This window comes from Phaenicophaeus curvirostris, chromosome 25, assembly GCF_032191515.1.
Source record: "Phaenicophaeus curvirostris isolate KB17595 chromosome 25, BPBGC_Pcur_1.0, whole genome shotgun sequence".
In the NCBI taxonomy this organism is placed as follows: Eukaryota; Metazoa; Chordata; class Aves; order Cuculiformes; family Cuculidae; genus Phaenicophaeus; species Phaenicophaeus curvirostris.
The window spans coordinates 5,617,394-5,630,276 of NC_091416.1; the positions used below are offsets into that span (position 1 = coordinate 5,617,394).

At 48.6% G+C, this 12,883-nt stretch overlaps 1 protein-coding gene across 4 annotated transcripts in view; it reads right to left on the minus strand.

Moving 5' to 3' along the window:
- Positions 1-12,883, minus strand: part of GRIK4 (glutamate ionotropic receptor kainate type subunit 4) — a 230,804-nt gene that overhangs the window by 65,370 nt on the left and 152,551 nt on the right. For all 4 annotated transcript variants that reach the window (XM_069876474.1, XM_069876477.1, XM_069876476.1 and 1 more), the window contains exons 5-6: positions 8,581-8,746; positions 2,567-2,745 (exon numbers count right to left, since the gene is read on the minus strand). In XM_069876474.1, the coding sequence (XP_069732575.1) occupies positions 2,567-2,745; positions 8,581-8,746 (345 nt within the window). The remainder of the gene's footprint in view (positions 1-2,566; positions 2,746-8,580; positions 8,747-12,883) is intronic.

The window sequence follows — 12,883 nt, forward strand, 5'->3', positions numbered from 1 at the left end:
TCCAGACAGCTGCCTCATTTTTAAGCCCCTACACAATAAAACCTGGCACCCATTTCCCTCTCTTCTCCCTTCCTGGGGACAGCGATAATGTCAGCTCTGCCTCTGACCCACTTTGAAGTCAGCGCGTTTGATTTCAAGGGCAGAAAATCAAAGCGAGCAACAAAGCAGTTCCTGCGAGCATTGCTCCCATCCATTTAATGTGTCCACTGGCAGGTGGACGGCTGGGACAGGCTGGTAATCGAGGAAGCAACCATGTGTCTCCAGTCCATATGTGGAGGGGAAGAGATGGGAAATTGCAATTTCTCTCATTGTCAGAGGCCAGGACTGGTCTCCTGAGACTGGTCTGACTCAAAGCACTTTCAAACCAACAGTGTATTTTTCATAGAATCATAGAATCACCAGGTTGGAAAAGACCCATCAGATCATCAAGTCCAACCATTCCTATCAATTCCTATCATGTTCCTCAGCACCTCATCCACCCGTCCCTTAAACCCCTCCAGGGAAGGGGACTCAACCCCCTCCCTGGGCAGCCTCTGCCAGTGCCCAATGACCCTTTCCGTGACAATTTTTTTCCTAATGTCCATCCTGAACCTCCCCTGGTGGAGCTTGAGGCCATTCCCTCTCGTCCTGTACCCTGTCCCTTGGGAGAAGAGCCCAGCTCCCTCCTCTCCACAACCTCCTTTCAGGGAGTTGTAGAGAGCAATGAGGTCTCCCCTCAGCCTCCTCTTCTCCAGGCTGAACACCCCCAGCTCTCTCAGACGCTCCTCATAATCCTTGTTCTCCAGCCCCTTCCCCAGCTTCGTTGCTCTTCTCTGGACTCTCTCCAGAGCCTTCCATGCTTTTAGTGACTGGTGGGCAGGGGCCAAGGATGAACCTACTTGCTCATCGCATCCTCACTCTCTATTCTGGCTGCACCTCTATAAAGAAAATACTTCCCAGGCTCCCAAGCTGCAAGAAGTTGCCAGATCAAAAGCTCATTATTTATTACCTTCCAATTCCTACAATCCTCTAGCTGGGAAGACTACATTAGGTTTTACTGAACTGCTGAAAAATGGTGGCGATCTCTGACATCTTTATCAGCGGTGGCAGAAGGATGCTCGAGCCGGGAAGGGAGACTGCGGGTGCTACTGTGAGCCTGTGGGATGTCACTATAGCAACAGAAGAGGGGGACAGCCCTCAGCAGCCAGGCAGCAGCCACGGGGACCAGGAGGAAAAAAAAAGAACTCGACCACACACACACGCTTACCCTGCATAGAGGGGACTCAGAAAACTCAGTCCTGCCTATTTAGAAATGCAAAATTGCATGCAGTGAAATGAGGAATCTTTAGAAGAGGTGGGTGGAGAAAAATAAAAACATCCCTAATGGTACAAGAAAGACATTGAGGGGCTGGAGTGCATCCAGAGGAGGACAATGAGGCTGGAGAGGGGTATGGAGAAGAAGTCTTATGAGGAGCAGCTGAGGGAATTAGGATTGTTCAGCCTGGAGAAGAATCTGAGCGGAGACCTTATTGCCTTCTACATCTACCTTAAAGGGGGTTGTGGTGAGGTGGGTGCTGGTCTCTCAAGTAACAAGCAACAGGATGAGAGGAAATGGCCTCAAGTCGTGCCAAGGCAGGTTTAGGTTGGATATTAGGAAAAATTTCTTTACTGAAAGAGCGGTGAAGGCCTGGCAGAGGCTGCTCAAGGCCATAGTGGAGTCTCCATCCCTGGAGGGGCTCAAAAACAGTGTAGATGTGGCACTGTGGGACATGGTTAAGCAGGCACGGTGGTGTTAGGCTGATCGTTGTACTGGATGATCCTAGAGGTCTTTTCCAACCATAATGATTCGAGGAGTATATGTTTTCTGCTGGCTGTCATCATGGATAAATATCAAGGCCTTTGGATGACTGAATCCATAAAATCACAGCTTTGACACCGCGTGGAACGCCTGCACCAACAGCCAAGGGGGACCCCATTGCATGGAACCTGCCTCCATTCAGGAAAGTACTTCTTCCCTCCAGGATGTGGGAAACTCTACACAACTTTAGACTCCACCTGGAGCCCCCGCTCAATTTTGAAGCAGACTATCAAAACAAATGCTAAAACCTGCAGCAAGAGACCATTTAAAAAGATACATGATTAAAATAAAAACTCCGTTAATAAGACAATAAAAAAAAAAGGAAACAAAAAATTAGGAATATAGTTGGAGGAAAAAAAAAATAATGAAAGGAAAAGCTATTGCAGTGATTGAGTAATTTCCATGCACTAATCAGCCATCCATGGCTGTGTGATGGCAACAGGAGCCACAAGCAGCCACCACTTCTAGAAAGCAAAACACATCAGCTCATACCAATTAAACTGTTGCTTCTACACACATGGTCCTGGAAAGAGAGAGGAAATTATTTTCCCCAGAAACTCCATCAGTGACAATTCCCCTCTCAGCAGAGACCATTTCCAGTGTTGCTGCAGGGATTTTTCCATTCCATTATCACACAACACCTGCGTGCACGTGCTCACGGAGTGCTCACCATGTCTCGTTCGGTGGAAGCAGCGGCATTTACGGCTGGGACACTTAATAGACACTTACCTTCTGCAGAATGGTATGAGACATGGAAGCGTTGGCGTGGACGATGATGGTAGCTGTTTTGTCATCTCGGATCTCTTTTAGGAGAGGGGTAGGATCCCGGCTGTCATCCAGCATCCGAACTGAGAGCGTGTCCTTGGAAATGAGGAACTGCCGAAGCAGCTTCTCCAGGTTTAAAAGGCCTGCAAATAAAAGGGAGGAAAAAAACCCAGATAGATTTAAACGTTATGATTGTTTCAAAAAATACTTTGCCTATGGCCCATGGTCATCCTCGGTGGGAAGCATTGCAGTTCTGTGTCTGTGCTGCAAAAGAAAGGATTTGGGGCTGCAGTGTAGGCACAGGCTTGGGGAAAATGATGGGGTTATTCCAGCTGTTCTCCAGACAGAAAGCATCCCCAAAGACCTCTTGAGAAGAGATAAGATCACTGATACAAATTTTCTCAGGACCCCAAAGCCCAGACAAGTTCTCTGTTATTTTCTTGCACATGGGACGGGTGGACGAGACGCTGAGGGACATGGTTTAGTGTTTGATAGGAACGGTTGGACTCGATGATCCAGTGGGTCTTTTCCAACCTGGTGATTCTATGATTCTATGTGGGGTTGTCTGGTTATTGCCAGTTGCTGGAGGATTATTCCTCGCCCTAAGCCTTCGCATTAAGAGCTCCCAAACCAAGTGCCCTGCAAGGCACAACCTGACACTATGGAGATCTTGGAGCACTCTGATGAGGAGCTAATATCTTCCAAGGACATATGTCCCTGGGGATGAAAAGCTCTGCTGAGAGTCAGACAAAGCAGAGATCATTGCAAAAATACAACATTAGGACAAGGTAAAAAAAGGTGTAGTAAGGTCCTAGCACAGTGCAAAATTACGTGTGGGCTGGGGATTCCTAGAGCAACACAGAAGCCAATAATAAAACAAAACAACCAGCGTATTTGGTGCTTTATGGAGAATTTAGAGGATGGAGTAGGACAACGGTCGCAGTCCAGTGACTCCATCCCTGGGCAAGGTGTTGGGAGACCCACATTCCACCTCCATGTCTAAGCCCTCCTCCCTCTTCTGTGCCCACACTGAGCCCTTCCAGTGCCCCAGCACAACATCAGCCACGGGAAGGAGTCACAGCACCAAGCTTGATGGTATTCCAGAACCATTTGGCCAATGCCCTCAGACACGCAGTTTGAATGTTGGGGTGTCCTGGGCAGGGACAGGAGTTGGACTCGATGATCCTTGTGGGTCCCTTCCAACTCAGGACAGTCTAGGATACCTTCGCATTCCCCAGGAGGTCTGAAGGACAAGTTCCCCCTTCAGATGGGGCCAAAGAAAAGAAGCAATAATTAGTGGGCGCCCACATGGATGAGTTCCAGCTTCCGTGGACTTGTGCTCTATTGCCTTTGGCACTTCGAATTGAAGTTTCTTCCTGCAGCTGGATCATTGCAAAGGCTCCTTCCAGCACAGCTTCCCTGATGTCTAATAAGACGTCAAAGCTCTGGCTGCAGCTGTTCTTAGTCAAAAAAGCATATTTGATAGAGTCTGCCTCCTCTATCCAGCTGCTGAGTATCCTCAGGAAATAACCTCCCGTCAAGTCTGATTGACCAGAGAGACCACCAGATGTAGTCATTAGCAAGACACCGACAGCTAGCATGGTCACACCCCCATCCCTACAAAAAGACAATCCAAAAGAAGAAGGAAAGCTGAACTGAAGGAAACACAACAGCACTAGCACCAGAATCACATCCCAGCTGGCAGAGGGGCAAACCCCACCCTCAAGTCAGAGCTCTGCTCTTAACCTGACTGCACTTGTGACTGCGTGAAAACACTCGTTCACCAGAAGGTCAGGGGATGGGGAAGCGATTCAATGCGATGTGATCAGTTCAGAGCATGCTGCTTTCAAGGACTCCCAGCACTTCAGAACGGTTACAATGCAGGGCATTACAAGGGATGCATCCAAGATCAGGAGCCTCTCATTCGCAGTGAGAGTTTTTCAGCCAGCAAAGTTTGCACTGAGCTCTTCACAATGCATTTGCCTCTTTACCTTTTCTCTGAGTAAAAGCAGAAACTCAGCAAGAGACTACAAAAACATCCACAGCCAGGACTTGTCTAGACCACATTGGCTTCCTTTGCTTTCTCAGTAGCCAGTGAATCCACACTGTGTACAGGATGCATGGACTTGTGTGCGAGCCCAAGTGAAGAGTGAATTTTACCCAAGCCTCCTGTTTGGTCCCTGCAAGGTTTATTTACACTTTATTCTACATCTCCAAGGCACCAGACAGGTTGCTGCAAGCAACAGTCCTAAGAATACCAAGTTTACCGACAGCTCATCCCAACAAAACCTGCTGCTGCAAGACTGAGGGAGATTTTAAAAGCGCTTTACTAACTTTATAAAAGCCTTGCACACCACCCTGCTTGTGGGAAAAGTCCATATTTACACCACAACTTGGTTTTCAAGGGGACAGAAATTCATGGAAAGGCTGGGGTATGGAGTGAAATCTTCATCCGTCTCCTTTGGAAATGTCTCTTTTATTTCATTTCCTGCAGAAACAAAACTAGATCCTGCTTCTTAATGCCAAAGGTTGTTTGTATTTCTCAGTTGCAAGTTAATCTTGCAAACTGGAGAGCATCCCTCTGCCAGCTGCAATGAGTTTGCGATTCACATCTGACCCTCAGCTTCATCCTCATTTTGCTCTCTGCACATCAGCACCTTGGTTGCTGCCTTCTCCTCCAGCCCACAGGGGCATAAGCTCAGATACAAGAGCCACCCTGGAAGGCAGAGCCCAGCTGCTCACTTTCCAAAGCACATCAGGCACAGAGAAGAGGAATTAGGACCAGGGAAAAAATGAAGTGTTTGATCTCCTCCTCTGGCTCGAGGCAGTTATCATTTCCAGCATGTTAGATCCTACCTGTAGCCTCACCAGGCCTCCTGCTTGCAGCTCATCTTGTCGTGTGGAGGGAAGTCTCTATTATCTGAAGAGATTCCCCTTTGTTTGATGAGGAGAGGATGTGAGATGCTGCTGCTGCTGGCAGACTGGCACTTCAGAAGGCTGCTCTGCAGACTGAACACGAGCAAGGGCTTGTAGACCCCTCCTGGCAACTTTGAAGTATTAAAGCAAGGACCAACCGCACTGCATCAGGCACGTAGTGTTTGAACAGTCCCATGGGGACCGTAAGCATGTGTACAGGCAGGTCATGGGTTTGAGCTGACCAGTGGGAAGTCATGACCTTGCTTATTTTATTTTTCCTTTTCTTAGACAAACATCTGGAGCTGGTAGAAGTAGCCCACCCTCACCCTCTCTGCAGATACCTCCCCTCCAGAGTACCTGGCACACCTTACAGCAGGAAGGACAGGACCTGGAGGCTTTTGTGGACCCCCACACCCCTGTTTATTGCTCCAACCTGCAAGCCTACTACAGCGAAGGAGATGAGCTCCTTCTCTCCAAGTTTTGCTGACCAAAGCCCAGGGGACCAGCATAGAATCATAGAATCACCAGGTTGGAAAAGATCCATCAGATCATTGAGTCCAACCATTCCTATCAAATACTAAACCATGCCCCTTCAACTTATGGTTCAGTTGTTCAACTTATGGTTCAGTTGTTCAACTTATGGTTTGTGCTAATGCAATCTTTGACCCTGATGATTAGGAAGAGATATGGCAATTCACATCATCCAGCCTTGATTTTACACCCAACAACTTTTCTTCAAACACCTCCCTGAGGCCCTAGGTCACACACATTCTGTGGCCTGGTCTCCCTTTCTAAGCATTAGGTGTTATTTCCTCCCCTCTGACTTTTCTCCAGGCTAAACACCCCCAGCTCTCTCAGCTGTTCCTCATAAGGCCTGTTCTCCAGCCCCTTTACCAGCTTCGTTGCTCTTCTCTGGACAAACTCCAGAGCCTCAACATAATCTCATTCTATTCACCATTGCATTACCCTTAGGCTGGCCCAAGTCTTTGACTTTGAGGGTCATTTTCTCTTTCTTCCAGAAATTGCAATCAGCCCCAGAGGAAGGATACGACTCCTTCCATTGATAGTATGAGCCTGATGGGATAGGACTCAGGAGTCCCATCACAAAGCCTTCTACTTAAACCAAAACAGCTATGACTTGCTCTCCTGGGACCTTAATAACAACATCCCTCAAAACAGGATTTGATCACCGATGAGCAGACAGCTCATAAGCTCCCCTTATTTGCCTTCAGGGAACCTTCTGAAAGCCTTAAGTGCCTCGAGTTAGTTGTTTAAGGACTGTGCTTGGGAGCCCTGCTTATCCTAAGGGAAAACAAGGACTTGTGCTCCTACATAACGCTGGGTTATGACTTTTCTGCACTTCATGACTGTCAGAGCATGCTGTGCTTCCAGCCTCGCCCAGAGAAGGTCCTTACTGAGCCTGAAGAGCAGGATGCAAGAAAGGCACCCATCACACTTCTCCCCTAGGCTTGGGAACGACTCCGGTTACACAGCACATCCTAAATATTCAGTTATCCTGGAATACCAGAGTATAATAAACTACACTGATTCAATCAAATAAGGTGTTATTTTAATGCAAGTAAATCGCTTCCCAAGGTTTCGATCCAGTTAAATGAAGAATCATTATTAATACCAGGGAGGTATTAATATTTCAACAGGTGGTACCTGCATGTTTTGGCACGGAATTGAGGAGAAGGGCAGGGATGTGTGGCGGCTGCTGATGCGCGTGTTCACTCCGTGCCTGGCAGCAGCGTGAGGGCAGAGCTGTGAGTGAGCTGCACGGCAGGTGAGGAAACCTAATTATCTTTCCTTCCTCTATTTTTTTTGTTCCTTTTTGCTTAAGGTTAGACAATGAAAAATTCCAGCAGTCTGAGTAATGTAGGAGACCATTTGCATGATTTTAATTGCATAATTTTGGGTCAGGTCCTCTGCTGGGGTGAATCTGAGCATGGTTACTGGAGACGATTTTCTGACTGACACCAGCTGAGGATGTGGTCTCCTCAGGGTATGTAAAGTAAAAAAAAAAAGGCAAAGACACTGTGATTCTCTCTGTCCCTGTGCAGGATTTTGCCACAACACACAGCTGGTGGGTGAAGCTTGCCCAGGGCTAGCTGGAAAGGATGCTGCCTTTCCTTTGTAACTGGCCCCACGATCAGAGCCGGCGATGCTCTTGCCACTATCCCCAAAGCTCCCACTGGACCCACGTGCCTTTTGAAAGCCTCTCTCCACAGCTTGTCTGTCCAGCAAATTCTAGTGCTAATGAACCTGAACACAGAATAATAAAAACAAAATAGACGTGGCTACTGCACACCAGCTGCCTACCCACACGCTGACCTTAAAAAGCGCAGGACACACTTTACTCTCTCCAATCGCTCTGATGCAGAGCCTGCTCCTGCCATGGTAGGACAGTTATGCAGAGATGAATCTGGTCCTCCCGAGGTGAATGCTCCAGCATCCAGATGCGCAATTACCAACAGATGCATGGCTGCAGAGCCCAAGAGGGTGTGCAGCGTATTGACTATTAATCAAGTCCTGCTTTTAGACCACAAACTGCACGTGGGTTTGGGAAAGACGTATTTCAAAAAGCTTTACTTGCTTAAAATTATCTCCAAACAAGCTAAAGCCTTTTTCTTTTTTTTTTTTTTTTCATTTAAAAACCCCATCTGTGCAAGCAAAACACTCTTCAGATTGTCAAACAGAAGGCAGGCAAGTCTCCCCCCATCCCCTTTTCCTCCTCTCACAAACACTACAAAAACCTTCACAGGGCAACAAGGTGGAAAACCTACCCCACAGGTCTCTGCTGTTTTGGGCTACTCTGACCTCCTGCCAACAAAAGAGACCTTGTCACCACAACAAGGTGATGTAAACACGCTGGGATGCAACAGTGAGGCAGCTCTCACACGCTGCCAGTGGGACCTTCTCCAACAGGCACCGAATACGCAGGAGGAGACGGAACAGAAGTCCCAGAGGGGCAGCCGAATGCAGCCTGGCAATGAATCACAGAATCACCAGGTTGGAAGAGACCCACCGGATCATCAAGTCCAACCATAACCATGACTTACATTCAGCTTTGGCACAGATGAGGCAGGCAGTGGTGCAGTTAAAGAAATTCAGGATTCCTGCCACGGCCACGCTGATATCGGTGTTGCTGGGGTGGAGGTTGAGGGTGGTGAAGCGCTGGAGCTGCAGCTTCAGGAACTCCTCTGGCGCCACTTTGAAGTGAGGAACCTAAGTGGGATGGAAGGGAAAGGCAACATAATTAAAGAGGAAGAAGAAATAAAACCAAGTAGATCTCTCATAAAAGACCTTTGGTGTGAGGGGAGACCTCATTGCTCTCTACAACTCCCTGAAAGGAGGTTGTGGAGAGGAGGGAGCTGGGCTCTTCTCCCAAGTGACAGGGGACAGGACAAGAGGGAATGGCCTCAAGCTCCATCAGGGGAGGTTTAGGCTGAACATTAGGGAAAAAATTTTCACAGAAAGGGTCATTGGGCCCTGGCAGAGGCTGCCCAGGGAGGGGGTTGATTCACCTTCCCTGGAGGGGTTTAAGGGACGGGTGGATGAGATGCTGAGGGACATGGTTTAGTGTTTGATAGGAATGGTTGGACTCAATGATCTGGTGGGTCTCTTCCAACCTGGTGATTCTATGATTCTATGAAATGCACAGCAGGCAGAAAGTGGAGTATCCCAATAAAACGGCAGAAGCATCACTGGAGTGAAAAAAGGAGAGTGGGATCTATGTGATAGCAGGAGAAAATAATTAGCAACAAGAAGCCATGAGGAGGAGTGGATCAGGAAAAGTCTTACTGAGCCACTCAGAGACAGGCAACGGGGTCTGTGATTACAATACAGGAAACCATTCCAGATGAGTGCAACATAATTAGCTTGGGCACTAATTGCAGCCAGGCCCACACTTCATTCTGGGCTGGCTGCCTGTGTAGGTACAGAGGATGCTTTACAGGGAGTTTCACAGCTCATGCTCGAGACCCTCACATCTTCGTTGCACGCGAGGTGGATGAAGAACTGCAAATCCACCTCTACCGGCACTACCTATGCGTCATCAGGTAATTAGGAGAGATGAAGGGAAGAACAAGATGACCCCGCACTGGCAAGGCTCAGGAGAGCGGGGAACAGATGCAGCAGCCAGAAGCTTTGGGCTTTTCTGCTCAGTAGAGAGGCAACAGGTGGCTGTACGGCAGGTGAGCTCCAATGGGACCATTGCGGCGAGCCCTAATAGCTCTGTGCTTGTCACTCGTAAAGCGGAGCAGGAGAAGGGGGTGGGATACTGTTCCCTATGGAATTTAGGGAAGGGGGAGCAGGGAAATCACAGGAGGGGACAGCTAGAGGGCTCCTGCCAGGCAGCTCTGCTGCACCCCTGGGAGTCTTGCATAGATGGATTAGGTGAGCAGAGAGATGACACTCAGACACTGGCGATTCAGCCAAATAAGGAGAAGCAATATTGTTTTCCTTTTGCCAAGTGAATTATTTGGAAGAAATAGAAGACAGAGAAAGGGAAAGATCTGCTTTGGCTTCATTAGAAGAATGTCAAGTCCTTTTTTCCTCCATTATTAGTCCTTCCAGAAGCTATCATCCCATGCCTCGTACCTTGCTCCTCTTGGGAAAGGCTATTAGTAGGTAGTGCTGTCTGCTTTATTGACAGCATAAACTGTTTGGTTAGTAACAGGAAAGTTAAAGAGTAATAAGCTGCTATCTGCCTTGATTTCACCGTGTAGCCCTCATCACAGGCTCTGTTAACAAGGAGAGAGGCAGAGTGTAAGCAAAAGTAAAATTCCTTTAACCAGAGCAGACAGGGCAGCTCCAGTACAAGCGTGCTGATCGCTGTTGGGAGCCACGTGGAGTCGGAGCCTTGCAACAACAACTGCTACCAGAGAAGAGAGAGATGCAGGGGTGAAGACAGACACCATCATCGTAGCTCCCAGAGCTGATCCACAGCCCTGGATCAGACCTTATGTTTCATCCTCTCTACATGCTCCCTACAACTACCTGAAAGGAGGTTGTGGAGAGGAGGGAGCTGGGCTCTTCTCCCAAGGGACAGGACGACAGGGAATGGCCTCAAGCTCCACTAGGGGAGGTTTAGGCTGGACATTAGGAAAAAAATTTTCACAGAAAGGGTCATTGTGCACTGGCAGAGGCTGCCCAGGGAGGGGGTTGATTCACCTTCCCTGGAGGTGTTTAAGGGACGGTTGGACAAGGCGCTGAGGGACATGGGTTAGTGATTGATGGGAATGGTTGGACTCGATGATCCAGTGGGTCTCTTCCAACCTGGTGATTCTATGATTCTGTGACCCTGGAGCCCTCCTTTCCTTTCCATGAGCTCCAGCACCTCTCCCTGGGCAGGAGAGAAGGAAAACTTAGGGCCAAAGGCACTAGAAGGAGAGACACAGGTTCACCCTTCAGGTCTACCACAGCTAAACATCAGGCCAGTCACTTCACCATCTAATGCCTCAGTGGTCCAATTGGGACCCTCTCCTTTACCTGAGGGATGTCAGTAAGTATAATGACTCTGGCTGGGTTGCTGTATCACATTTAACACAGTGGCACCAACTGATGCTGCTGTGATATAAATCACAGGGAGTTACTGCAGGTTTACATCACTAGGAGGGCAGCCGAGATCAAGCTTGAGAAGCAAATACCTTCGAAGTGCACTAGCACTCACCTTTCATTTCTGAACAAAAAATGAAGAGACTTAGATCAGAGACTGAGACAGAATATGAATTTCAGGGGAAAACCACTTGCAATCTGTTACTGAAGAGTTGCCTTTGCCTGGGATGGAGCACATGGCTGGGACATTTAGCTGAAAAAGCACTACAAAATTCTCTCAAGAGACCTATCCTGCTGTAGCCCAGAGCACTAGGTCTGAAAGATCTCTTCCATCTCTTCAACACTTCTGATTCTCAGGGAACAAGGAACAGCAGTCCTTTGTAAATGCAAGTTATTTACAGTGCTGGGTTCCAGGCACTCCCCTCTTGGAAGCTGAGCTTCAGAGAGAGACCACTAAATGGCTGAGAGATGTTATCTAGCTTTAAAGGGATGAACTATGAGAAGAGAACTCAATTTCTTTTCCCTGAGCAGAGCCAGGCCAGTATAAGATGGTCTATAAAATATTAAATTGAGCACATAGTCTGGGCAGACAATAAGGGCTTGCATTGATGGAACAGCAGCAAACAGAAAGGGGTGCAAGTATGTGCACAAAGTAAATGTCACAGCCGGGAGCTCTGGCCGGGATGAGCAGAGGTTTTTGCACCCCTCAGTCAGTGGGGAGGAGGTTTACAATGGTGTTGCATGTGAAGGAAGCTGAAGTAAAAGGTGATATGGATGAAAGGTAAGAGAGGAAATGGAAAAGGAAGAAGCTCTAAGGGGAAACCTCATTGCTCTCTACAACTCCCTGAAAGGAGGTTGTGGAGAGGAGGGAGCTGGGCTCTTCTCCCAAGTGACAGGGGACAGGACGAGAGGGAATGGCCTCAAGCTCCACCAGGGGAGGGTCAGGCTGGACATCAGGAAAAAATATGTCACAGAAAGGGTCAGTGGGCCCTGGAACAGGCTGCCCAGGGAGGGGGTTGAGTCACCTTCCCTGGAGGTGTTTAAGGGACAGGTGGACGAGGTGCTGAGGGACATGGTTTAGTGTTTGATGGGAATGGTTGGACTCGATGATCCGACAGGTCTTTTCCAACCTGGTGATTCTATGATTCTATAACATGTGCATTAGGAGAAGGGGACAGAAACCAAGCTGTGACCTCTGTTCAGGTGGAACATGAGGAGGACTATATAGTGGATAAGAGGACTACAACAAGTCAGCTTTGCCAAGAATGTCCTAGAGTACCATACACAGGCACCCCCTGCCCGTGTCTAACAGAGGCAACATCTCTGCTCCGCTTGCAGGTGCGACAGGAGGACAGAACTCACCAGGGATGATGATGCACATGGACATCAGCTGGAGAGGGCGTGGGGAGCTGGGTGGAGAGGTGTGTGTACACAGAAATGATGACTGGCAAAGAGCACCAGACTGGTACAAGGATGGGAAGAAGCAGACCAGGGGAGAAGGCAGCGCAAGGCAGAGCTGGAGGCTGCAGCGAGCTGTGCTGCTGGAGCTGGCTCTTGGCAGGTCTGCGACAGTCTCAAACAAAACCCTGCAAGGCTGCAGAAAGCTCTTCTGTATGGGATGTGCACAGGAGGCATTGCTGCTCGGTATAGTGGCAAATTAAAAACCTAATCTGTGCTTACAAAACCCTGTGCTGAGCCCAGGAGCCAGGCAGCAGCCAGCGGGAAGCACCGAGAGCATCTGCAGATTGAAGAACAACACGCAGAAGGTGTGGGCTGGGGAAGGAGTGAGGAACTCTATGGTGTCTT